The sequence below is a fragment of the Peromyscus leucopus genome, chromosome 8b (assembly GCF_004664715.2).
Source record: "Peromyscus leucopus breed LL Stock chromosome 8b, UCI_PerLeu_2.1, whole genome shotgun sequence".
Taxonomy (NCBI): domain Eukaryota; kingdom Metazoa; phylum Chordata; class Mammalia; order Rodentia; family Cricetidae; genus Peromyscus; species Peromyscus leucopus.
Genome location: NC_051086.1, coordinates 90,455,483 through 90,481,985, shown reverse-complemented (window position 1 = coordinate 90,481,985; position 26,503 = coordinate 90,455,483). Strand labels below are relative to the sequence as shown.

General features: G+C 49.7%; 1 protein-coding gene across 3 annotated transcripts in view; it reads right to left on the bottom strand.

Moving 5' to 3' along the window:
* Positions 1–6,688: 6,688 nt before the first annotated feature.
* Positions 6,689–26,503, bottom strand: part of Mpp3 (membrane palmitoylated protein 3) — a 28,413-nt gene continuing 8,598 nt past the window's right edge. For all 3 annotated transcript variants that reach the window (XM_028882557.2, XM_037200572.1, XM_028882558.2), the window contains 11 exons: positions 26,117–26,191; positions 22,822–23,018; positions 19,501–19,565; positions 17,955–17,975; positions 17,404–17,445; positions 16,246–16,410; positions 16,065–16,145; positions 13,132–13,225; positions 12,863–12,971; positions 10,306–10,428; positions 6,689–7,743 (listed from right to left, as the gene is read on the bottom strand). In XM_028882557.2, coding sequence (XP_028738390.1) covers positions 7,567–7,743; positions 10,306–10,428; positions 12,863–12,971; positions 13,132–13,225; positions 16,065–16,145; positions 16,246–16,410; positions 17,404–17,445; positions 17,955–17,975; positions 19,501–19,565; positions 22,822–23,018; positions 26,117–26,191 — 1,149 coding nt within the window. In that variant the 3' untranslated portion in view covers positions 6,689–7,566. The remainder of the gene's footprint in view (positions 7,744–10,305; positions 10,429–12,862; positions 12,972–13,131; positions 13,226–16,064; positions 16,146–16,245; positions 16,411–17,403; positions 17,446–17,954; positions 17,976–19,500; positions 19,566–22,821; positions 23,019–26,116; positions 26,192–26,503) is intronic.

Below are 26,503 nucleotides of genomic sequence, written 5' to 3'. Positions count from 1 at the left end.
GTGAGCCGTTTATCTGTATTCTCTGTATATGCCTGTGTATTCGTGTGTGCGCGTGCGTGTGCGTGCATGCATGCATGCAAGTGCTCTGTGGAATAATCCTCTTGTACACTGTAAAGATTTGTCACACGAATTGGTTTAATAAAATGCTGATTGGCCAGTAGCCAGGCAGGAATTATAGGGGAGACAACCAGACTAGCAGAATGATGGGAAGAAGAAGGGTGGAGTCAGAGGAGTCACTGGGAGATGCAGAGAGAGCAAGATGGGCATGCTGTACTAAGAAAAGGTACTAAGCCATGTGGCAAAGCATAGATAAAAAATAAAGGTTAATTTAAGTGTAAGAGTTAGTTAGTAACAAGCTAGTAACAAACCTGAGTTATCAGCCAGGCATTTGTAATTGAGTCTCCGTGTTGGTTATTTGGGAAGTGGCCATGGAACAGGAGAAGTCCGCCTGTGTGTGTGTGTGTGTGTGTGTGTGTGTGTGTGTGTGTGTGTGTGTGTGTGTTTGTATGTATACACACGTGCCCGGGTGTGGAGACCATCTGACAATGTCTTCTTTGACCACTTGTTTTTGAGACAGAGTCTCTCACTGAATCCAGAGCTCACTGATTGAGCTAGGAGGATGAGCCACTGAGCTCCAGGGATCTGCCAGTCTCTGTGCCACCCCTGCACCTGGCTTTTATGTGGGTGCTAAAGATCCAAACTTGGGTTTTCAGTTTGTGCTGTAATCACTTGACTGTGTCATCTTCTTAGGTCCAAATTTGTATTTATATATGGCCTTGAACTTGCTAACTAGCTAAGGGTAATCTTACATTCATGATCCTCCTGCCTCCACCTCCCCAGTGCTGGGATTATAGGCATGGGCCCCCATGCTGGATTTATACTCTACTGGGCATCAACCCCAGGGCTTCATGCATGCTAGGCAAGCATTCCACCCACTTAACGATATCCCCAGTTCTCTCTTCCCATTAAGTTTTATGCTTGTCCTCTCTGGCTGAAAAATCTGCCTCTCTTTGCTTAAATGCCTATTCCCAACACTTGAGAGAGCCCATCCCCCTGGAGAGACTTCTCTGACCTACCCCAACATTTGGTTGGATCAGGCACCACTTCAAATGTTTGAAGTTTTCCTTCTGTTGTGGTGTTAACTGATCCTTAGAGAACATATCCTGTGACTTCTATTCTTCTAAGCTTTTTAAGGTTACCTCATGATCCAGGACACAGCCTAGTGAGGCGAGTGTATTGAGTTTAGTATTAATCACTGAAAGCAGGGTATCAAAATTCCCCATGTTTGTGGATTTATCAACTTTTTCCATTCAGCTCTATCAATGTAAAGAGTTTATTCTTACTGGTGTGTGTATATGTACACATGTGCAGGTGCCCACAGAGACTAGAAGAGGCTGTCATGTCTCCCAGATCTGGATTTAGAAGTTGTTTTGAGCCACCCTGTGTGGGTACTGGAAAATGAACCCTGTCCCTCAGAAAGAGCAGCAAGCACTCTTAACGGCCCAGTTCCCAGTCCTGTCCATTTTTACTTCATTGTCTCAGGTTTTTAAAGCTCTCCCCTTGGGCGCATACTCCTTTAAGATCACTGTGTCTTCTTGGTATGTTGATTTATCTTCTTTTAATCTCCTCTGTTTGTCGCTAGTAATTGTCTTCCTCTGGTCTGCTTTATTGGACATCATCATAACCACTGCTGTTTAAAAATCCATGTTTTAATACTCTACTCTCATTCATTCATTTATATTTATTTGTTTGTTTATTATTTATTTTGAGACAGGGTCTCTCTACAGAGGCCTGGCTGTCCTGGAACTCACTCTGTAGACCAGGCTGGCCTCGAACTCACAGAGATCTGCCTGCCTCTGCCTCCCAAAGTGCTGGGGATTAAAGGCGTGGGCCACCACTCCCCGGCCCTCTTTATTTCTTAAATGATGTGTGTGTTGGGGTCAGAGGACAATCTAAGTGTCAGATCTCTTTTCCCACCTTATTGGAGACAGGGTCTTTTTGTCATTAGCTGTGTGTGCACCAGACTAACCTACCCTTGAGCATTTGGGAAGTCTCTTGTCTCTGCCTACCAGTAGGCTGGAATTACAGACACAAGCTACCATGCCAACTTTATTTGGGCTCTGGGGAGGATTTGAACCCAGGTTTTCAGCTTTGCATGGCAAGTGCATTAGCCGCTGAGTCATCTTCTCAGGCCCTCCTCATTCCTTTTAAAATACAAAAATGAGCCAGGCATGGCGGCACATGCCTTCAATTCCAGCACTGGGGAGGCAGAGGCAGGCAGATCTCTGTGAGTTCAAGGCCAGCCTGGTCTACAGAGTGAGCTCCAAGACAGTCAGGGCTACACAGAGAAGCCCATCTCAAAAATCCATTGTTGTAGTCGTGCCCCCCCTCCCCCGCAAAGTCATAAAATGCAAAAGTGGTTTCTGCACGAATATCTAGCACCACAGAAGATGGTTACTTTGTTTTGCCCAGCCAGTGTAGGGTAAAGAAGCTGAAAAGCTGTGGGTCTGTTCTAGCTCCTTGGCTCATCCCTTTTGGACGCTCTACTCCCTCCTCTGTTCACGTCTTTGTTTAGAGCTGCTTTTGGAGCACAGGTCTCCACAATTTTGTGTCCCTCCTCTGGGAACACTGTCCATCCCCCTCCTTCCTAAGATAGTCTCACGATCGCAGGCTCCAGCATTAATAGTTCTTTGTCCTCGGATCGTGACGTGCTTACCACTTCTTCCCTATGCAAAAATAGAACCTGAATGACTTTCCTTCCTGGCTATTTTTTGCTGTTTTTAAGGTTGGTATTCTTCCCCCTTAATCTTCGGTTTCTAGGAGATTAAATAGGACGTATAAGGGTTCCCAACTCATACTTGAAATTTGATTTGATCTACTTCTTGAACTGTAGGCCGTCTTTCTCCTGAATGGGAGGCAGGCGGGGCGTTGGTTCAGCCACTGTCTCTCTGAATATAACTGTCTTGACCTTTGTCGTCATCTGCTGGGACTCTGATACTATAAATATCACACTTTTGAGTTCACCCAAGTTTTAAGTTTCGCTTTGCATTTTTTGCTTCTATAACTTAAAAAAGTTATAATTAGTGCGTGAGTGTGTGTATCCATGCATCTGTGCACCATGCATTTAGGGCATGCACCATGGCATAAGTGTAAAGAGAAGACATCTCTGTGGCGACAGCTTCTCTCCTAACATCTTGGCACTGGGCTTCAAAGGGCCCCGGGCTCCAGAAGACACCGGGCTCCAGAGGCAAGCGCATTTACCCAGTGAGCCGGCCACACTTCCCTACTTCCATGACTTTTGATGGGTTCTCTTTCAGGTCTGTCTCATCACTCAGGTTTTCTATGCTTTCTTTTGTTTCGGGGGAACTAATTACTGATATCACTGTGTGCACGGTGTCCGCATAACTGCAAGCTGACGACTCTCTTTCCTTGCTTAGGATGTTGTAGTGACATTGGCTCCACCCAGGGCCCGAAGGAGGCGGGGCTTCTTGCCTTGTACTCTAATGGACTTCTCTTTCTTCTCCTGGGGAAGCAAGCATTCATTTTCTCATTTATTTTTTTGTCTTTGCCTGAGGTTGGTTCTGTGTAAGGCCTCTCCATAGCCCAGTCTCTAGGCTATGAGGGACACAGAAGTGCAGGGGACCCACCACACTGCCAGAGACTCCAAGTCTGTTCCTAGGCAGGTTTTACGGTTCTCAGACTTCCTTTATGCAAGGAGTTTAATTGTATTTAGAGGAGGAAGAAAAAATGAAAATGATTCCATACCACCTTGTCCTAAAACCACTGGCCTAACTAAAGGAATCGATGGTTAGAGAATATATTCAAAGGGCAGAGAAAAGGGAGGGATGATCAATCCACCAAACAAATGCAGCTGATTGGTTCTTTTGTTTGTTTGTTCGTTTATTTTTCGAGACAGGGTTTCTCTGTGTAGCTTTGCGCCTTTCCTGGAACTCACTCTGTACCCCAGGCTGGCCTCGAACTCACAGAGATCCACCTGGCTCTGCCTCTCTGGGATTAAAGGCGTGCGCCACCACTGCCCGCTAGCTGATTGGATCTTAACTTTCTGATCCCAAAACGGACTTTATATGCATGCTGAAGTTTGTAATTGTTAAATATATCAAGAGCTGTCATTGTTACACCTGTAATCCTAGTACTTGGGAGGCAGAGGAAGGAGGATCGTGAATTCAAGGCCCAGTGGGGTGAGGCCGGCCTACTAAAACTATCCTCAAAATAGCAAACCAGGAGCTGGAGAGATGACTCAGTAGTTATGAGCACTGGCTGCTCTTCCAGAAACCCAGATCGGATTCCCAGCACCCACATGGTACAGAGACATATGCGAAGGCAAAAGACCCACACCCACACCACACATACCACACAAAGCAAGCAAAAATAATTAAATCACTGCCTGGACGCCTGATCCTGTGGTTGGTGGCACAGAAGGCAGGCACAGCACTAGATAAATATGTGCACAGTTTAAATGCCCACATGCTGTAAAGCACTGGAGATATACATATAATAGCATAGCAAAGGCACTATTGGCTGAGGTTAAACACATCTGAGCTGTGATTGGCAGGGGGTTATAACCTCAAATCTCTCTTTTGCAAGGAATGGGCTGGGAGGCAGGGAAGGCTACTCATCACTGGATCAAGGATGGCATGCACTGATACTCAAAACTATGTTGAAAGAGCCAAAGGCAGACGAGTTCTGTAATCGATGAGTGATGTCTGCCACGGGAGCAGGATGGGCAGTAGCAACACGTATAGGATCCATTTAACATTCTTGACCTTGAAAAGTCCTCTAGAGCTCACATTTCTCTAGTTATAGACATAGACCAAGGACTTAACTGTGTTTAAAGGCCCAAGGAATGAAGCATTTATCCTTGAGAGGCATAGATAGAGCTGTACTGGTGTGCAGGTTAGGAGTGAGGAACTTTTGCCAGCCTTTTTGCTGGGGGCTCAGAACACACATATTGTGCGTTGGGTTGGACTTGGATTTGCATTTACACACACTCCACCAATACATATTTGCAAACTAGTACATTTATTTATTTATTTTGTAACAACATTCTCTGCTTTGTATAAACAGCAAAAACATGCCTTCCAGATGACACCTGTCCCTGGGACCCTATCCTCTCAGCTCCCACGGATCTCATAGCAGACAAACAGCTGTGAACATAATTTGTCCCGGGAGAAGGGAAGGTACTTTAATTGCAAATAAACCAAGCCCATTTTCATGCTTACCTCAAAATCCACACTGAGTTCTACCACCTCATCTGAGAACTGGCTAAAAATACGGAGTAAGCAGAAGATGACTTTTTAGTATGACATGCATTTTTTAAAGTCACCCAGGGCTCAATGCTGGAGGGCAAGTCACCTACATCGAACTGTAAGCAGGTAAGGTCTCCACCATGCTGCAGACGTGAGATGGCCAGGAATGAGCTCTTCCTAAAGAGTCATCTACCTGGGAGTGGACTCAAGACCCCAGTTCTCCACCCTTCAGGAGGCAGTTCCACCTCACCCCTGCCCACTGGCCTGGGTTTCTGTGAAATAGTTAAGTCTCTATTTCACTTGCTAAAAATCCAATAAGAAGGACCCGCTCTTTTGCTGGAAAGTCCTACAAAAGAGATCAGTGGGTTACCTGGTGGTAAGCCAAAGAGTTGCAAGAGTTCTTGTGCAAGAAAGTTAGCTGGAGGCTGGGCGTTGGTGGCACACGCCTTTAATCCCAGCACTCGAGAGGCAGAGGCAGGTGGATCTCTGTGAGTTCGAGGCCAGCCTGGGCTACCAAGTGAGCTCCAGGAAAGGTGCAAAGCTACACAGAGAAACCCTGTCTCGAACCCCCCCCCCCAAAAAAAAAAAAAAGTTAGCTGGAATTTTGTAGATGCCGGGTGGCAAACGGCCTGCCTGGTACTTGACTGTTTAGCCTGGCCTTGCACATGTAAAAACTGCATCCTTTTAGTCCTAGAAGTTATAAGCACACTGCACACTATTTCAGCTATGAATATACCCCTCACAAATCAGTCATTTCATTAGGGAGGCTCCATTATAGACCCATTAAAGCAGGAGGCAGTGTGGTATAGTGGTTAAGGATCGTATCTCGCGTGAGGAATTTTGAGGCTCAAATATATACAGCTGTACCATTATGCACGTGCAGGTATGTGTGTAAGTGCACAAAGTGTGTGTGTGTGTGTGTGTGTGCGTAGGTGAGTAAGTGCTGACTAGCCAGATGAAAAGTTTCCAGAGAGTCTCCTGTTTCCACTCCCTATCTCCTGACTGAAGTACTGCAGTTATGAATACACACTACAAATGAGGCTTTTATGTGGGTTCTGGGGATTTGAACTCAAATCCTTAGGCATGCATGGTAAGCACTTTTATGTATGGACACACTTCCTCAGCCTGGTACTGTTTTTCAGCTGTATAAACCTGGACACTTGATTTCAAATCTCTTAAGTCTCATTTTTTCCCCTCAATTGTAAAATGGGAATGAACGGTAACATTGCGATGTCATCGGCTTCGTGTATTTACGAAGACAATGCGCAAGACTCCCAGCCGGCATCACAGCCAGCACAGAACTGATGTAACTGATAGCTCATCAGAAGTCAAATTCTCTGAGCTGCTATGACCTGTCACAGTCCCTTGAGAAATCACTGCTGTTTAGAGACACCATGACAGACTCACACTCTGAGTCTATATACTTTTGACAGGACTCATTTATTGTGGCTTAGACACAGCTTTGACAGATGGGGGGCGTCATCTGATCCTCCACAATCCAGCACAACAGGAGCCCAAATCTGAAAATAGAGTCAGCCTAGTACCAAGGCATAATGACGGACAACTGATGCTATAGGACAAACACAGCAAGGACTCACTTTCAGGGGCACGGGGTATTCAGAAAGGGGACAGGCAGCCTGACATTCCTCAAGAGTCCCCGAAGGCACTGCTGCATTGTAGAATAGTCTAGTGAGCCATGTGGACTGTTAGTGTGCCTCTGTCTTGCAGGAAAAACATCATGTATGTGCACTACGTGAAAAGTCAGGGAATCAATTTCCCTACCACCCGGCAAGCACGATCAAAAAAAACAAAACAAACAAACAAACAAAAAAAAACAAACATTTTTTTAAAGTAATATTTCAGGGCTGCAAGACAGGTCTTCATTTGCACAGAAGATCCCCTCGGGGAGAACAATTTCCAACAAAGCTGGACCAGTGAAGTGTCCTATTTATAAAGCTGAAACATCACCGTAAATCACTATATAAATTCACCACCACCACCCCCAAAGACAGTGGCTTCATAGCTTTGGTACAAAGAATCAAGGCCAACTTGCCTGCGAGACTTTAATGAATGACATGTTGTTCTGTGAACTGCTCCCTTTCAACTCAGCCCACGAAGGGGTGCAGTGCAAAAAGACAGACAAAAATCCAACACCAACAAGGCTTCCCACTAACACTCAGTGACAAGAGTTTGTGGGAAATCCTGCCCCTCTCTGTACTCGAGATTCCTTGACAATAATGAGGGAGGCTGGACAATGTGGTCTTCGAGGTCCCTCCAGACTGGATGCTATAGGATGCAGTTACCTCACCCAGCCGATGGGTACCCAGTAAGTGTCCTTGCTCAGCTTCTCTATGACAGCTCTGAGCTGGCTGCAGATGCCCTGCAGGTCCTCCCTCACAAGCACAGTGTCTATCAGGTGCCCATAGTGCTGATCGATGAAGGTGGCAGAGGCGGCCATCTCTTGCTGCTGTTCATCCTGCAAGGGAAGAGACAGTATGGAGTCTGGGGGAACACTCCCCTGTCAGAACCTGCATTTATTTAATGTGCCAAATGGATGCCTGTGTCCTATAGATAACCTTAACTGTGAGCATGAGAGTAGTGTGTAGTAGAAGCACATCACACAGAAGGAAATCAGTGGGCAGCAGACACAATCATTCACTTATAAAATATCCCGAGGACCTCCGAACTGAGAACCACTGTGTGGTGGTATTGTGTTCCCCGAAATATTGTGCACCCTAATAAACTTATCTGGGGTCAGAGACAGAACAACCACAATATTAAACATAGAGGATAGGCAGTGGTAGCACACGCCTTTAATCCCAGTACTTGGGAGGCAGAGCTAGGCAGAAATCCATGTGTTCAAGGATACAGCCAAGCATAGTGACGCACGCCTTTAATCCCAGAAAGCGAGCCTTTAATCCCAGGGAGTGGTGGTAGAAAGCCGAAAGGTATATAAGGTGTGAGGACCAGAAACTAGAAGCATTTGGCTGGTTAAACTTTCAGGCTTTTGAGCAGCACAGTTCAGCTGAGAGCCATTCGGATATGAGGACACAGAGGCGTGCAGTCTGAGGAAACAGGATCAGCTGAGAAGTTGGCCAGGTGAAGTTAGCTGTGGCTTGTTCTGGTTCTCTGACCTTCCAGTTCACCCCAATACCTGGCTCAGGCTTGATTTTATTAATAAGACTCTTTAAGATTCGTGCTACATCATTGTTTCGGGGTGCCTTGTTATATCTGTGTATAAATGTCAGCATCATATTCCTGACCCAAAAATGTTTCCAGAGAGGTGTGAAGCTGGCTGTGGCGGTGCACACCAGTAATCCCAGCACTTAGGAGGCTAAGGCAAGAGGATCATGAGTTCCAATCCAGCCTGGGCTACAAAGCAAGACCCTGTATCCAAAAAACAGAGGTCTGTTGACTGGTGGCAGACCACTTGCCTAATGTATATCAATCCTAAACATCACACACACAAAAAAAGAGGGGCTGAAAAGATGGCTCATTAGGTAGAGTGTCTGCCACACAAGGATGAGGACCCAAGTTCAGATCCCATGCACCCGTGTAGAAGCTGGGTGGGTGCGCATCTACAACCCCAACACCAGGCAGAGCAGGGTCAGGCAGAGATAGGTAAACCCCAGGGGCTTGCTGGCCAGCCCAGACCAGCCAAAATGGCAAGCCCCAGTTTCAGAGAGACTCTGCCTCAAAAATAGGATGGAGAAGGGAGAGAGGAAGATAGCTGATCTCAGCCTCTGGCCTCAACACCCCGCCCCCCACATACACTTGTAAGCACCCTCTGTGTTGACTTTTTCATTCCTAAGGAGCCATTGATTCTTTGTTTGACACCAGGGCTGAATTATCAGGCTAGAGAAGGAAGAATGACTTAAGAGAGCCTTGGGACAGCTCTGCTCAAACTCCCCATTTCCTAGGGCACCTCATTTCATTTCCAACCCTAGCACTAAGATCTACACAAAACTCTGCCTTACCCAGCCTGGTGGTGCTTCATGCAGAGTCCCTAGGATTTGGGATTTCAATCGTGTAGCATGGACAACGAGCCTGCTTTGTGGAGAAAGGGACAGGTCTACTCGAGAAAACACAACATCGAATCTGTCGCTGGCTTCACCTGTGTCCCTTTCTGTCCCTCTGCAGCCCTCTGCTGCCTTCTCTGCTTCTAGGGACCTGTTTTCACACCGCCATATGGGACGGTAGAATCCTAGCCTCCTCCACGGAGACCTACTTCCAAAATTCTTTCTGCCACTTTTCTGTGGGCATCAGTAATTTCCGGGATGAGTGACGAAGGCCCAGAAAGAATGTACTGAGCTCATTTCTTCTTCTATCTGTCAAGAGGGAAAAACCCAGGTTCCTCAGGGAGGTGCTTTACAATCTCTCTTCCAGGGCTACTTGCACACTCAGAAGCCCTCTGAAGTGTCTCCACACAGCCCCTGGACCTTCAGTCCCATTTTTGTCCACTGTTAGAAGCAAGAGTGTGAGTGCATGCATGTGTGCATGCAGGTGCAAGTGCACGCGCAAGCACACGCGCGCGCAAGCACACACACTAGTAGAACAAAACAAATAAAAACCAAGGTGGCAACTCCTGAAGAAAGACACCTAAAGCTGGCCTCTGACCTCCATACTTACACTTGTGTACATGCACACACACACACACCCTGCACATATGACCTGCACATACACACTCCATACACACATGCAACACTTGGGTTTGACTCAGAAATTCAACAGCCGAATGTGGTCCGGTGCACTCACACAGGGCCCCTGACAGCTATCAGTTCCCTTTAGGGGAGGATGTTGACATGAGGTTATAGAGGGTGGCGAGTCCAGGCAAAGACACCCTGCCTGAGTTAGAAGGCATGGTCCCCACCCACCTTGAAACTTCTGGCCATGTGATCATCTTTTCTTAGTCTTACAAAAGGGCTAAAGATAGCCTTATGCAGAAGGCATGCCCTCTGTCGCTCTTCCTCGGAGTACCCGTAGTCAGCTAGGTGTACCCCCTCATAGGAGAAACGGTCAAGATCAACCTGAAACTTACAAGCGGAGCTGCTGTGTCCTCAGAGTCTGGGGACACAGGCGGTGTCTTCCTTTTCTCCTGAATTGCAGGCTTCACAAATATAACATAGGGTTTAAACTCGGGGGTCCTCAGATGTCTTAATGCCTAAAAAAAATCCCAGAAAATTATACGCTTTTTTTTGCAACACATACATTCCGAAAGCTCAGTCCTCCTGGGCTTCTGTCCTCAAGGGCAATGGTCCTGGTGGTCAGTCCTGAGACGATGGGCCTCTACCAGACAGACTGCCACATTCTCTCATCCTTCACTTTGACACTGAACTCCTCTGGGCCAGATAGGTTGCTTGAGGACAGTGGAGAAGTCCAGACCTCAGCTCAGTCTCTCTCAGCTGAGACACTCCAAGTCAATTAACCTCCTTGGGCTCTTTTGTATCTGCCCATAGCTGAGCCAAGGGCACCAGGCACAGTGTGCTACATTTCAGTCATCCACCATCAATCTGCCTACACTGTGTGTGACTGGGCCATTCCACAGACCCCCTTCTGGTGTTCAAAGAAGCAAAGCTTTGCAAGGTAAATGAAGGGATGACCTATGGAGTCACTTGAAACAGGCACAGATTTTTGCTTTCCCACATCACACTGCGAACAGAGTGTGCCTCCTGCGCGGGGTAAAGGCCTCCTCTATCTGTAAACACTGGTGTTGAATTTCTATGCCCTATCTGCATACACACTAAAATCTTGTTTTAAAAAGTATTTGAGAGCCTGGGTGTGGTGGTGTACACCTTTAATCCCAGCACTCAGGAGGCAAAGACAGGAGGATCTCTGAGTTCTGGACCAGCTTGGTCTATAAAGCCATGATAGCCAGGGCTGTACACAGTTTCTCTGTGTACAGAGAAACCCTGTCTCGGAAAAAAAAAATGAAAATCTTGGAGGAGCTGGAGAGATAACTCAGCACTCAAAAGCACTGGCTGGCCTGCTCTTCCAGAGGACCCAATTTTGATTTCCCAGCACCCACATGGTGGTGGCTCACATTTTTAACTCCAGTTCCAAGGGATCCAATGCCATCTTCTGGACTCCTCAGGCACTGTATACAAGTAGTGCCCAGACATACAGGCAGGCAAAACACTCATCCACATAAAAATAAAATAAGGATTTCAAACAAATCTTTGACATTTGTATTTTGATAGTTTTAAAAAGATTTATTTTATTTTTATGTGGATGAATGTTTTGCCTGTGTGTGCCTGGTGCCCTTGGAGGCCCAACGATGGGGTTGGACCCCCTAGAATTGGTTACAGTTTGTGAGCTACCATGTAGTGCTAAGAAGTGAACCCAGGTCCTTTGTAAAAGCACACCCACTCACACCTGCGTATGAGAGCAGGTGCCTGAGGAGGCCCAAGGAGGGTGATGGACCCCCTGGAGCTGCAATTACAGGCAGCTATGAGCCACCCCGCATAAAAACTGGGAACCGAGCTCTAGCCTTCTGCAAAAGCAGTATGTGCTCTTAGCTGCTGGGTCATCTCTCCAGTCTCCAGACGTTGATGTTCAACTACCAACACACAGTGAGCACAAATGAGCGAGGTGTTCCCTTCCAGGCAAAATGTGCTTTTAGAAATGTGTTTCAAGCCAACTCAGGTAAAATAAGCTCACAGTTTATATCATAACATAAACACTGTTCCTGTAGTAGGAAAAAAAATCCTTATGCTGAGTTCAAAGGGAGGGAGTTTTTCTGAAAGACAAGGTCAAGATGGCCAGATGCCTGTGGAGCCTGCAGATCTCCAGCTGTGGGGAACTGGGACAGGCTTCGAAGCTCTGCGCAAGCCAGGCTATCCCCCAACTCTTCCTGGGGCCTCTCCTTCACTACATATAATTGTTCCAGTAGAGGCAGGAGACTGGCGAGGAAGGAGAACAACAGTGTGGCCTGTGAACACACACTAATCATTTTCTGTCCTGTGCGCGCGCGCGTGTGTGTGTGTGTGTGTGTGTGTGTGTGTGTGTGTGTGTGTGTCTGTGTGTGTGCCTGTGTGTGGGTGTGTGCACATGCGAGTGCAACGCCAGCAGAGTCCAGAGAGGGCGTCAGATCCCCCTGGAACTGGAGTTGCAGGTGGTGAGCCACTTGACATGGGTACTAGGAACTGAACTCGGTTCCTCTGGAAGATCATCGGGCACTCTGAGCTGCTAAGCCATCTCCATAACCTATCCCTATGCTTTTTTGACAGGTACTTACTGTGTAGCCCAGGCTGACCTCAAACTCACCATCATCTTGCCTCAGCCTCCCCAGTTCTGGTACTACAGGCATGTGCCACCATGTAACATGTTGTATGATTTGCTCCATGTAGGATATCTGGATATCTGGGCTACTCAGGGGGTCCCTGGGCTCCCTCAATTAATCCTGTACTTGAGAACAGCAGGGCCTGTTTGGGCTATCAAGCTTTCATCCAGTTCTCACGGAGAGGATCAAGCATGCCTAACATCAGTGTTCTGAGCTAAAACTTCCTTAGACTGATCTCAAGTGTTCCATAGAACGGATAACCACCCTGGGTTACAAGTTCCATATACTCGCATGCCCAGATGGCCCAGGAACTCACTTCCGGTTCTACATCCACCAGGCAAACTTTGTTTTTGGCCATAACAGCCCGAATGGCCTCCAGGCTGGTCCCATAGAGATTCTCCTTATATTCACCATGTTCCAGGAACCTAAAACACCAACAAAGGGGAGAGACTTCAGTTTCTGTGCAGCTCCAACTTCACACACACACACACACACACACACACACACACACACACACACACACAAACGGGTGATCACGGAGACACACAGTTACCAGAGGACACACTGGCTCATGAAGCAACGCACTTGTTGTGATGTAAGTCAGCCTCGAACGCTTGCTTGGAGACGAAGTGATACTCCACCCCTTCTTTCTCATGGCTCTTCCGGGGCCTGGTGGTGTCTTTTAAAGAAAGAAGAATTGCTCAAGAGCAGCAAGCCTGTGCGCCTGCCCAGAGCTCATCCCCGACCTCTGCACGAATCAGCCACTTGTATTCATCAAGGGTCCTCAAATGGTCCAAGTCTTCAATACAGGCAAAAGAGGCCCCCCTCCGTTTAAAGACAGGGTCTCCTGTTTCCCAGGCTGGCCTCCAACTCATGATGTAGCTGAGGATGACCTGAACTTCTGATCCTCCTGCCTCCACCTCTCCAGTGCTGAGGTCACAAATGTGTACCATCACACATAGATGATGTGGTGTTGGGGACCGGACCCAGGGCTTCAGGGACGCTAGGCACGCTCTCTACAACTGAGCCTCATCCTCAGACTCCAGGGAATATTATTTGGTAGCTGGGGAACTCAAGGTCCAGAGACAGTTAGCACCATGCCCCCAAACCTAGCCAGTCAGAGCCAGGGACAATCTTTTGGTTCTGTGCCAAGCACAGGCTTCTGCTGCCCTGCTGGGCTCTGTTCTTGATGCCGGGGCTTTTAAATACCCTCTGAAAAGCATCTAGTTGGAGCTTCTGGTTTAGATTTTTTCATCTGAGAGCCAAAGGGCACAAATACATTTGACCCTGCTTTAAGCTCTGTGTGTGTGTGTGTGTGTGTGTGTGTGTGTGTGTGTGTGTGTGTGTGCATGTGCACGTGAGAATGCAGGGACATGTGCATGCTTATGTACTTGCATGTGTGGAGGACAGAGGTCAGCCTTAGAAGTCATTCTCCAGATGCCTTCCTAGGGGATGATTTTTGGAGACAATTTCTGGAACTCATCAATTCAGCTGGCCAGTGGGGGGGGGGTGAGGAGGTGGGGGTGGGAGAGTGGGGTGGGTGCACCTGTCTCCACCTTCCCAGCAGGGGAATTATCAGTAAAGGTCACCGCACTCGCTTTTTTATGTGAACTTGGACCCAAACTCAGGGGCTTGTGTTTTCCAGGCAGGCATTCTCCCGCTGAGCCACTGCCCAGGCCTGGGCTGTCCGTTCCTTATGCAGTTAATTCTCATTTTGAGAAAAAGGAGCCATGCAGACAGGCAGCCCCTGTACTGCCTGGATGGGTTTCAGCAGCATCAGCTCTTGGACATACTTCTAAAATGCAGCGTCCCTACTGATGTCCATGATGAAACGCTCACACACACACATACACACACACACACACACACACACACACACACATACACACACACACACACACACACACACACACACGTCTGGGTCAATCAGGTCTTCACAGAATGAGAGGATATATGAAGGGCAACACATAGCTTTTTCCAGAAGATATAAAAACTTGGAATTAGCCAGCCTTGGGGCCACCCCTAGGATGTCCTGTTTCCACGTGGCATCAGGCCAATCCCCCCAAGGAGTTGCTAAGGGGCCTTTCCCATGCCATTGTCTTCAGACTTTTATCTGATGATTTGATGTTAAACATTTCAGGAGCCCACGAGACGGTCATGACATGCCCAACCTCCAATGCAGCTTCATCTCCCGCCTCACTGTCCACACTAACATTCCCAGTCCTTAGCACAGCTACCCTGGGTCACACCATCAACCTTTTGCACATATTACTCCCTCTGTATAGCCAATGCTTCCTTTCTTTTCTGTCTGGGAGACTTCTATTTACACCTCAACATTCAACCTAAAGGTCACCACCTCTTGGAAGCCTTCCCTGACTTCTCCTTGCTGTGGGTGCCTGGAATCAGACAGGCCTGAATTCTGAGTACAGGCCTCTCAGGAACAGTAGTGAGTGAGTGAGTGAGTGAGTGAGTGTGTGTGTGTGTGTGTGTGTGTGTGTAAAACTCCTGACATCCTGCTTCACTCACCTGAGACCTAAAAGCTGGGACCTCCAAAAGCCCTCAGAACTGTGCTTCCAGTGTGGCCTCCACGACCCCACCACCTCCCCTAAGTCTCTTCCACATCCGACAATGCTCTAGAAGATGATCCTGACCGCCACGGGCTGGGCTGTTGGCCTGGCGACCAGGAAGAGCAATGCTGTCTAAGAAAGTTTCTGTAGCTGCCCTTCCCCAGAACATTCTGGAAAAGATCATTCCTGCTCCACAACATTCCCTCTCCGTGGCCACCAGACATCCCCACTGCATCCCTTCAGGGCCAGAGGGTTAGAGAATAAGGAAAGGCGTATAGGGAGAGACAGAACATGGGGAGCATGGTAAGTGGCCATGTTGCCATCCACTTAGGAATGACCTAGGATCATCAGCCTGGGCTCCAAGCCTAGCTCCACCCCCTTTCCCACGTGTGATGCTGGGCTAGTCACTTAACCTCTCTGAGCCTTGAGGACTTCCTCCTCAGTGTGGTATTATAGTACCTCTCCTCTGGAGTACGGGTAGGGGTCAGCCAAGTTTCCACATGTAAGGGCTTAGTACCTGGCTCTCATTCTCCTCTCCTCCTCTAGAACCAGGACCCATACATACTTACTGAGTCTTGGCAGCCACTGCCTTGGGGATTAGAACCACTGACAATCCCCAGGAGTGTGCCCAGCCACCTAGCCAAGCTAGCCTCCAGCCACGGCAATACCTCCCCACTCAGCGGAGTACTTGGCAGTATCTCCCACCTCACCAGCTCTGTGGTTTCATAACCAGTGTGCTCTGGGCTCACTTCCCTCCCTCTTAGCCAGACACAAGGCAGGAGGTACTCCAGCGGTCTCAGAGGGTCTCAGTGGACTCTCACACCCAAAGCACCAAAAAGGTCAAGATGAGCATGAAGAATCCAGTCCCTGGAAAACACTTGGTGGTCGAGCATGCACGCGCGTGTACACACACACACACACACATACACACACACACTCCAGCCCTCTTACGTGGAACAGCGACACCAAAGTGCTGGGGATCCTCGGCCACCACCCTTTGCTTCAGCTCATGGAGTTGGGCTCCCAGAGATCCTGGAACAAAGGGGAGGTTGGTTGACTCAGTCCCCAAGGAACTCCTTCCCCACCACTCCCGAGGAAGCCAGCCTAACTAGACACTCAGGATGTCACCTACCAATCAGGACCACCAGGCGGGGCCGCTCCCCAGGCTGCTGTTGGTACCTGGCCACCTCCTCGTAGGTCAGCAGCTCCTGAGACTCTGCTCCTGTGGGCACCTTTGCCTCCTGTGAGCCACCCAGCCTCTCCCTGCAGCCTAACCGGAAGCTTCTCCGAAGACCAGCTGGGGGAGGGGCAAGAGGACAAGGTGACGTTGGTTCTAGGATTCCCCCAGTAAAGGCCTTCTCCAGGAGCCAGGCATGGAGGTAGGGCTGGGTGCCTGGCTGCTCAGCCTCCTGTCCTGGAGGGTCAGCACAGGAAGCATGCTGATATGAAGAAAGGGTGGGCCCCACACCCAGAGACTGGGGCTGGAGGTCACTGTTTTCCTTGACATGTGACTGGCCTTAGTTAATAAGTCTCTTCATCTCTCTGAGCCTCAATTTCCTTATCTGTAAAATGGGAACTCGGATGTACAAAGGCAGTGGATGGTTCTAGATTGGATCCCAGACTGGGGGAAGTGAAGGACATTATTGGGACAGTGGGTGACATTTTAATAACTGCACATAAGACAATAGAATTGTGTGCAGAGGAAGTGTCCAAGGTTTGATCGCTATCCTTAAGTCTTGTTACAGGATGTCCTTGTCCTTGGGAAACACAGACTGAGGTGCTTAGGGGTAAAGGGACAGGATGTGTACATTAACTCTCACGTGACAGGCAGCAGAAAAGGAAATGAGAAAGACACTGGAGAGTTAAAAAAAAATCCCCAGGTCTGGTGTGGAGCGCCCAGGAGGTCTCTGTCTAATTCTGTGAGTTTGAAATCACATCTCAATAAACCCTGGGAGACATTTGCCTGTCTTCTGTGACCTTTGAAGGGGAACCACTGGGAAAACAAAAATCCCATGGCTGTGTGTGGAGGCGCGGTTCACACTGATACACTCCAATTACCACGAGGAAGACAGTATCAGGGTCAACCCGGGGCTCGGTGTCTCTCTCCAGCCCCGCAGGGGGCAGGACCTGGGCCTGAGTGGGCACTGCCTTCTGAGGGGTGACTTTTGGCAATGAGATGCAGGCCCCCAGCCTCAGCAGCCCTTAGGTTCCCGGGGCTTGGGTCTCAGGCTCTGGAGCCTAGGCCTGTGCATGGGCTTGGAGGGATGCCAGGGGAGAACCTGTTACTCACCCACATAGTGCCCTTTGAGGTACCCTTCACAGTCACAGGTCTCTGGAAACCAAAGAGACAGAGGGGCGAGTCACGCTGGACGCATCCTCAAGCCCACAGGGACCCAGCCCCTAGGTAGCCAGGCAGAGCCCTCTGGGATGGTGACCGGGAAGCTCTAGAGAAGTCTATCTCTCGGTGGCCCTGGGACCAGCTCTTCTGTGTTGCTCTGTTTTCCATGCATAATAGGCTCCAAGAACCTTTCCAGCCGGAAGCCCCCTCCCAGTCTTTGTGAGTTCCAGATGGGACACAGGAATAATAAGATGGGAGGCCTCACCCGCCATGGCCCTGCCTTCCTGTCTCCTGACTCTTACCTAGCACTGGGGCCACGGCATCATCCTTTAAGGCCCGACACATGGGGAGGGGAAGGGTCCTAAGGCTGTGAAAGCCCATTCCCACCCCACACATCCGGGCACAGGCACCCAGGTGCAGGGAGGAAAACCAGCCCCTTCGGCCCCAGAGGCTCCACAGCCAAGGGCCTCACGCGTGTGCGCGGGGACAGACCCCAGGCCTACCTTTGTCACAAGGCTGATCATCTGCAGTTTGCATAAAAGACAGATGGGACAGCGTTAGTGCAGGGAAGCCAGGAAGCCCCTGCGGCTGAGAGGCAGCTACAGCCTCGGCAGCCTGAGGAGATCTCCATCTGTCCCGCGTCCCTGCTCCAACAGGCCGTGATCCGAGCGGTGGTGCGTTATTAAGCCCCCGCCCCAGCCCTGCCCATGAGTCCTCTTGTGTGTGGCTCATTAGCAGCCAGAGAGAGCTGGGGGGTGGCCAGTAGCAGTGGCCTTCTGGCTGATCTCCTCAGCAACCTCCTCACCTGCCCGGACACGTGACCGTTGGCAATGGCTGATGGAGTGACGCCTTCTGAGGTCCCACAATGGGGAAAGGACCTGTCCCCTCCCCCCTTTCTGGAGTTTAAGACCTGCTAGGAAAATGCAGGTACCCGAACAGGCCTCTCACTCAGTTAGACGCTACCAGCAACAGAGGGTAGATTTGGGGAGGGCCCTTCTCTGTGAGGGACTCTAATCTGAGACCTGCCCGAAAGACCTCTAAAACCCAACAGGAAACCTTATGAGCCTCCGTGTTTCCATGTGGGGAGTGAGGTTGCTCTTCCACCCAGTTCACAGGGCTTCTGTGACCAAAGGAGAGGGAAAGGGTCAGCAGCAGAGCACCTGCCTGGTGTGTGTGAGGTCCTGGGACTACCGGAACAGTAATTCTTTAAAAAAAAAATTCAAAAATGCAAGGCGGTAGGCAAGTCTGTGTTCAGGGCAAGGTGCACAGAGAAGACTGTCCAATAAATGCCGACCAACAAGCTAGAGCTGTCTCAGCCACAGAGAAGTTCTTAACATGCTTCGACGGGGCGCACTAGAGAGCACAATTTATGTCGATCTCAAATTCAAGTCTAACGAGCATGTTCTGTTCGAACTTCCCAATGCTGTCACAGAGGTGCAAGGACACTTCGCAAGGGTGTCCAACCTCTCGGCTTCTCTGGGCCACACTGTCCTGGACCACACAGGGTTGTCCAATCCATGGCCCAGGGTTTGGGAGAGAGCACATGCATTGGAGTGATGTTGAGACAAAATATTATCTAAAAGTTCACACTTGAGACCACACGATTGAATTACATATAAAAAAAAAGTCACAAACTATCATAATGGTTTAAGCAATCTTACAACTGGGGTACATTCATAGCTTCCCTAGGGTGCCTAAGGCCATGCATTGACACTCTGATTCCCATTCCATCGGCAAATTTTAATGTTCAAGATCAAAGTGTTCCTTGGGAAGCTAAAGCGAGCAAGCTTGGCACTCTCTTCCAAACAGAGACACCCACAGAGGCTTGCATACCAGCTTGGAACAGTGTTAGCATGCTCCCCGTGGTACCCGGGGACTCCAATGTAGAAGTTCCTCTCTAGGACAGCTGCCTCCCCTCCCCAGACTTCTTCCCACCTTCTCCTTCCTCTGGAGGCCTGCAGGCTCAGACACAGCCTCTGATGCCCCTCCCTCTAACCCAGTGCCAGCTTCTTCAGCCCCTCCCACGCCCCATCTCCGTCGTCTACTCACAGGGGGGCTTTTTGACGCTCTGGGGGCTTGGCAGGGTGCCAGTTGTTCTCCGATAGCTCAGCCGCCTGCAGAGACACAAGTGGACATCATCAGCTGGACCAGAGAACTATCTGAAGAGAGCCTTCTAGAAGCTTGGGGAAACCAAAGTCTGAATCCCACACCTGGGCACACCTGGGCATGCCAAGGACCTCCTGCTTCACAGTGAGTCCTGGGTAGAGGAGCGGGCACTTTCACAGAGCTGACTAGTTTATAACGAAGAAAAAAACTGAGTCTCCTGGCCTGCAAAAGCCTTGTCCTTCCCAAGGACATGCTGGCTGGTGCCCCCAGTCACCATTGCTGGTTAGACTACCATGGCTGACTCCTGAGGCAGGGAGCTTCCTGCCTCTACCCCTATCCTGCCTCCCCATCTCTGAGGAAAAATGGAAATGGGCAGAAGCCTCAGGAAGGTTATGGGTCCGAAGTGACACTGATCTGACATCCCCCACATACACTATTACAGGGTGTGACCTTCCCCAGCAGTATCCAATACGGTTGTCAGACAGGCAGTCACCCAGGCCTCCCTGGTGCCCCCATCACCCCGGGGCTCTTGCGTCATCTAGATTCCACATTTCAAATGGAGGCAAGAATCTGGGGAGAAAGTTGGTAAAGTGCCAACCACGCAAGCATGAGGAACCGAGTTTGATCCTCAGCACCTACCATTTAAAGAAACAAAACAACTCCTGGATGCTGTGATGCACACCTGTAATGCCAGCTCTGGGGAGGCAGAGACGGGGGATCGCTAAGGCTCACCGGCCATCAAGACTAGCCAAATCAGTGCGGCAGGTTCAAGACCCTGTCTCAAAAAACGTAAAAGTGGAGGACTGGAGAGATGGCTCAGAGGTTAAGAGCACTGGTTGTTCTTCCAGAGGTCCTGAGTTCAATTCCCACCAACCATATGGTGGCTCACAACCATCTGTAATGAGATCTGGCGCCCTCTTCTGGCCTGAAGGGATATATGCAAGCAGAAGCAGAACACTGGATATATAATAAATAAATAAATCTTTGGGGGGAAAAAAGCAATTGAGGAAGACACTGGATACTACCCCCGGACAAGTGCACGGGTGCACGCATACACACATGCAAAAAATAAATAAAAATAATAAAACAGAGGTAGGCGCTCTCTCCCACCTCTAAGACAGTGAGACCTGCAAACCCTTCTGTGTGCATGATCACTATAGCAACCTGTAACAGAGAAAAACTGCAGCCCACGTTACGGGGCAGCCACAGGGAAGTCACACAGTACTCAGGCATGACTCTTCCTCTGTGAAGCCTTCCCTGATCGCCCGGACAAGAGTGCATGCTCCTGGCACGAGATCACAAAGAAAACGTCCCTCACACCAGTCACCTTTACATAAAGCGTTTGCTGGAAGAAGGCCTGTTTTGTCCTCTGCACTGTGAGCTCCTTCAGGGCAGAGCAAGGGTTCATAGCTGAGGTAAGATGCCTAACACAAGTGCCAGGTATGCAAGCTTGCACCATAATCCCAGAGGCTGAGACAGTCCTGCCCTGAGTTCAAGGTCAGCCTGTACCACACAACAAGACCCAGCCTCAAAACAACAATACTAACAACAACAGCAACAATGATAAATTAATAAAAATGGCAAAGGGGCTGGAGAGATGGCTCAGTGGTTAAGAGCACTGGCTGCTCTTGCAGAGGACCTAGGTTTGATTCCCATCACCCACATGGCAGCTCACAACACCTGTAACTCCAGTTCTATAGCAGATCCAACGCCCTCTTCTGATGTCCACACCCCCAGGCACTGTATGCATACGGTGCGTATAACATACATCCAGGCACACACATACACATGAAAGCATTTTTAAAAGACATACAGCACAAACCAAACCAATCCTAATAAATACAGCTCCAGATCAAGTACACATTTCTAATGAAATATCACATAACCATTAAGATTATATATATGAGGAATATGTAAACATGGGAAATGCTAACGTCAAAATCTCAAGTTTAAAAAGAGGAAATTCTGTGTGCAACACACACACACACACACACACACACACACACACACACGAGCACAGGTGGGAAACAGATTGTGCTCTTCAGACACAGCAGGACTCTGGGTAAATTTTTTCTTCCAAGCCCCCTTCTGAACGTTTATCAATCCACTTTCTGTTAGTTCACATTATAAGAAATCTTTGGTCCTGTGTCCTTGAGCTTCACATCTGCAGAATCGACCAAATGCAGCTTGAAAATACTGGGTGGGGGAGAACACGCTTGTGCCTCTCCTGGCTGTGAACTTATCTCTTCTCATTGTCCCCACACAACACAGCATGCCAAACTGTCGTACGGAACTCACCCTGAACAGCTGTCTTCCTTTATCACTGTGATCAGATGCTATGGCCAAGGCGACTTATAGAAGAAAGAGTTTAATTTGGGGCTCACAGCTCCAGAGAGTTCGAGTCCATGACCATCCCGGCGGGGAGCATGGCAGCAGGCAGGCAGGCACGGTGCTGCAACAGTGCTGAGGGCGCCCATCTCAACCCACAAGCACAAGGCAGAGAAAACCAACCGGGCATGGCATGGCCTTTGGAAACCTCACAGCCCACCCCAGTGACACACCTCCTCCAACAAGGCCTCATCTTCTAATCCTTCCCAGAGGGTTCCACCAACTGGGGACCAAGCATTCTAACACAAGAGCCTACGGGGACTGTTCTTATTCAAGCCACTACAATATGACATCCAAAATCATCCAGAGAAGAATGAGGAACCAAGAGGATATGAGGGGTGGAGGGTCATATGCAAACGCAACACCATTCTATGCAAGGCCCTTAAGCACATATTGATTTTGGTATCCAGAAGGTTCTAGACGCAATCCCAAAGTATACTAAGAGGCAATTGTATACATTAACTCAGCTCAAATGTCTAGCTGGTCCTGATATGAGGCCTGTAGGGAGGCTGAAGCAGAAGGATTGCAAGCCAAGGCTATCCTGGGCTAAAGAATGAGTTCAAGGCCAGCCTGAGCAACTTAATGAGGCCCTGTCTCAAAACAGAAAAGTGAAACAAAAGGCCGGGACTAGAGCTCAGGGGTAAAGCCAGGTCCTGGATTTGACTCCCAATAGTGAAAAAGAAAAGAAAATGTCCATATATTTACTTAAGTCTCAAATGGCCATCTCCACGGGCTATGGGGCCAGAACAGACACAAAAGCAACTGCTATTTCCCACAGTGCTCCCCCACAACTGAAGTGACAGAGACCGGGGGATGGGGGTGGGGGGTCTGTGTACATAGACCACCAGCCACACCACGGCAGAATCCCAAACCTACCTCTCCTGGAACTGCTTGGAGGGGATGAGGCCAGCTCGAAGGTTCGTGTCTCCCACTCTCTTGGCCTGCCACCAGGTGGGGTCGTCCTGGCTCACCACCTCCAGGACCTGCCTCCGCTGGAAGGGCAGGCCTGCCTCCTGGCAGGGGATGGCACGGTCCTCCCGAGGGTCATAGTGGAAGAGGGCACGCATGAACACCTGTATGTCAAGGGCTGCTGTGAGGGACCCTTCTAGATAAGGGCACAGGCCACATAATGACGGTGGTTATTCAGTCAGAAAATACAACTGGCCCCGAGAGCAGAAAGCTGGTTAGAAACACCCTGCATTTGTTTCCTTGTGTTCTTCATCCATTTGAGATACATGAGTCGAGAAACCAGTAGGTAATTGGGAAGTGAGGGGCTGGGAAACGGCTCAGAGGTCCAGCGTGCTGGTCTAGCATCTCTGAGACTCTGCCTCCATCCCAGCAACACCAAAACAAAACAAAACAGAGGCAGAAAATGGGGGCCAGTGGGTAAAGGTGCTTCATATGCAAGCTTGACAACCTGGGATCCATCCCCCAGTTTCCTCCATTGGAGAAAAGTAACCCCACAAAAAAAGTTGTCCTCTGGCCTCCACGTGTGCATTGTGGTGTGTGCACACGCGCATACACACACACACACACACACAGCCTTACTTAATTAAAATGAAAATGCAAAAAGAAAATGTATAGACAAATAATCCCACGTCTGGCTTTCTCTTTCCAACCACGATGTTTCCCTGACCCGCCACCCTTACAGCCTCAGCCACACGAAGTAACAACTCACCCTGGAGACGAAAAGCAAACACATGCACATTTGAAACCATTGTAACTTTTACTACAACTGCTCCTGATGAAGTCAGGTGCCATCTGTGCAAGTGAGGACCCTGGAGGTCCTGGGAGGAAGGAGTCCAAACATCAGCAAAACCTACATGGTGGATCGACTTCATCCTCACTTCCCAAGTCTGTAACTGGCACCCACAGTTTCAACAGCCCACCGTGCCTCGTCTGCCATGGACTTGACCAAGTCCCCCCTCTGAGGAAGGTGGGATAGGACACAGAATTGCCTCCCACCTCTTGGTCCGCTTGTCTCACAATGCTGTCAATTCAAGTACTCTAGCTCTAGACTATGTAGGCCCCATTATTACAGTGGCACATGGAAAAGAAAGAGGTCAAGGGTCATCTTCAGACGCACCTGAGTGAGATTCCTCATGTGCCAAAAACAAAAGGTTCCAGTGGACAGCAGTAAGAACCTTCTGAGGTAGGGACAGACACCCTCACCCAAATACAGACACTCCAGTGCCGTGAGTGGCTGTCTGGGGGATCAGTGGGTCACAGAGATTTAAGGGGATGGGGCTAAGGGACAGGGTATCACGTTCTTTCCCTGTATCATCCACACAGGATGCTATGGTCCCACACAGGGGTCAAGATCATTTATGCTCTGGGATTGAACCCAAGGATGCTAGGAAGAAACAGCCATGGGAAAGTTGGTTGTTCCTTCACTGGCTGCAAAACTAGAGGTCGTGAAGACACTGTTCCCAATCATCTGTCCTCCATCAAACAAGCATCAGCATCTCTGCTGAGCCGGAGGTTGTCCTGCGTCTTCTTTCATGCATTCAGCACAAGGTGGCAGGGCTGGGGCTGGCCTGCTTCCTTCCACCCCCGAGGAAAACTCATTTTGTTCCCCTTTCTGCCTTACATCCAAGAACTTGCCCAAATTCATAACATCAAATCGATACCCTCTTCGATATCCTTTGCCATTCTCAATAATCTCCCACCTGGGCTTCTAAACAGCCTCATTCTGTGCCTCCCTGCCTCTGGCCTCCACCCACTCCCCTGTCCTCCAGGGCAGCACTTCTCAGCCTGTGTGTCTCGACCCTGTCCGGGTTCCATATTAGAGAACTTGGGCTGCCCAGACAGCTTCTTAAAACGCCCTTGTGGTTGCAATGCCCTTGACCTTTCACCAAGACAGGTGGGATGGCTGGGCGGGTAAAGGCACTTGCTGCCAACTCTGACAACCTGAGTTCTGTCCCCAAAAACCCACATTGCAAAACGAGCCACCTGACCCCTGCAAGTTCCGATTTCCATGAGCGTGCCGTGACGCATTCGCCCCACACACCCCATAAACAGGCCTTCTTACCACAATGGGGCTGTCTCTCAGGCTCTGGGCTGCTCTCCCATCCCCAGGCTTTTACCAGTTAGTGCCTGCTGGCTGACTTCAGGGTGCGCCTGCACCCCTTTGCCTGAGGACTTACTTCCTGTGGCTGCGGAGTTTGCTGTCTCTAATCGAGCGGTCAGGGACTACAAAGAACAAAGCCCCAGTGCCTGGTAGGAGTTATGTACACATCTCTCCAGCTCTTGGCTGGGAAGAGCGATGACAGGCATGTTCTGATCCCCAAAGCCCTTCAGGATTAAGCTTCAGGCACCCTCAGCGGGTGGTGACTTCTGGGTAGCATGCTCTCCAGCAGGACTGCCTGCTCTTCCCCTTACCTCCCTATCCATGAAGCCTGAGGTCACTTCCCACCCAATAAGCTGTTTGCTTTCGAACCCTTAAGCCAGGGTCAGCTTACAGGATCACCTAAACCAGGCAAGAGTTGTGGGGAGCCCTTTGCTGAACCCACATCCCCGGCAACGCCCCTCTGACCTGACCCTCAAGCCCTAGCACACGGCACTTTCTCCCAGATCCCCCCTAAACGTGCTCCCTGCCACGGGCCTCTAGGCCCTTGTCTAATAGATGCCTTTGATCTGACCCTTCTCGCTGCAATTCTAACCATCTTTACCTCCCTCCAAGCCCTACACCCAACCCGAAATGCCTTCTGAGATGTCTCTCGCGCTACAGAGCCTTCCAGAAGCACTTGGCGCACAGCAGTGAACCACTTGTTCAACAGCCTCCTCTTCCACAGCCAAACCCCTCTGTCAGAGAGTCCAGCAGAGAAGCCCGGCAGAGAGGTCAGGATCACAGCTAGGCCCAGCGGACGACCAAGCTAACGGCAGCTACTTCACTGGCCCAGAATCCAGTTCCTAAGCACCTTCTCTCCATGGCCCAGATTTTCTCCTTCCATTACAGTAAGCTTGTCATTTGTTAGCGCACCACGCAAAATCCTGTTTCCAAACGGCAGGGTACAGCGAGTCACTCAGGACTATTCAAGTCCTCGGCTGGAGAGAGGTTACTGGGGCCAGACGCACAAGCTGTTCAGATGACTGCGTCCAACGCCTGGCAAGGTTCAGAACGCCCACCCTGCCCCAGTAGGGCAAGCCCCGAGAACCCGCCTCCCCATACCTTGCTCTCTTTGAAGCGGTCTTCCTCCTGGGTGGCAGGGATGATCTTGAGGGTGATGGATCCCTGGGACTGGGCCTGAAGGGAGGGAGAAGACAGGCCCACAGCTTTCGTGACCAGATGCTTAGTGAGTCCGTCTCACTTCCTAGGTGGGTGTTCAGAATGAAAGGCAAACTGACAGCTTCCACCCCCCTGCCCTGGTGGAATCTGCTACTAAGAATCAAGCACTTGCCTAGCACAGTTGACATTGACTGCCAGGGCTAGAACAAGTAAGGGAATAAATACAGTGCCTGTTTGTGGACAGAGAGACTGGAGGTTTTCATTAGAACTCAAGACAAGGCATGCATTGAATTCCAGCTCCCCAAAGCTCCAGACCTCAGGGGTCCCAAG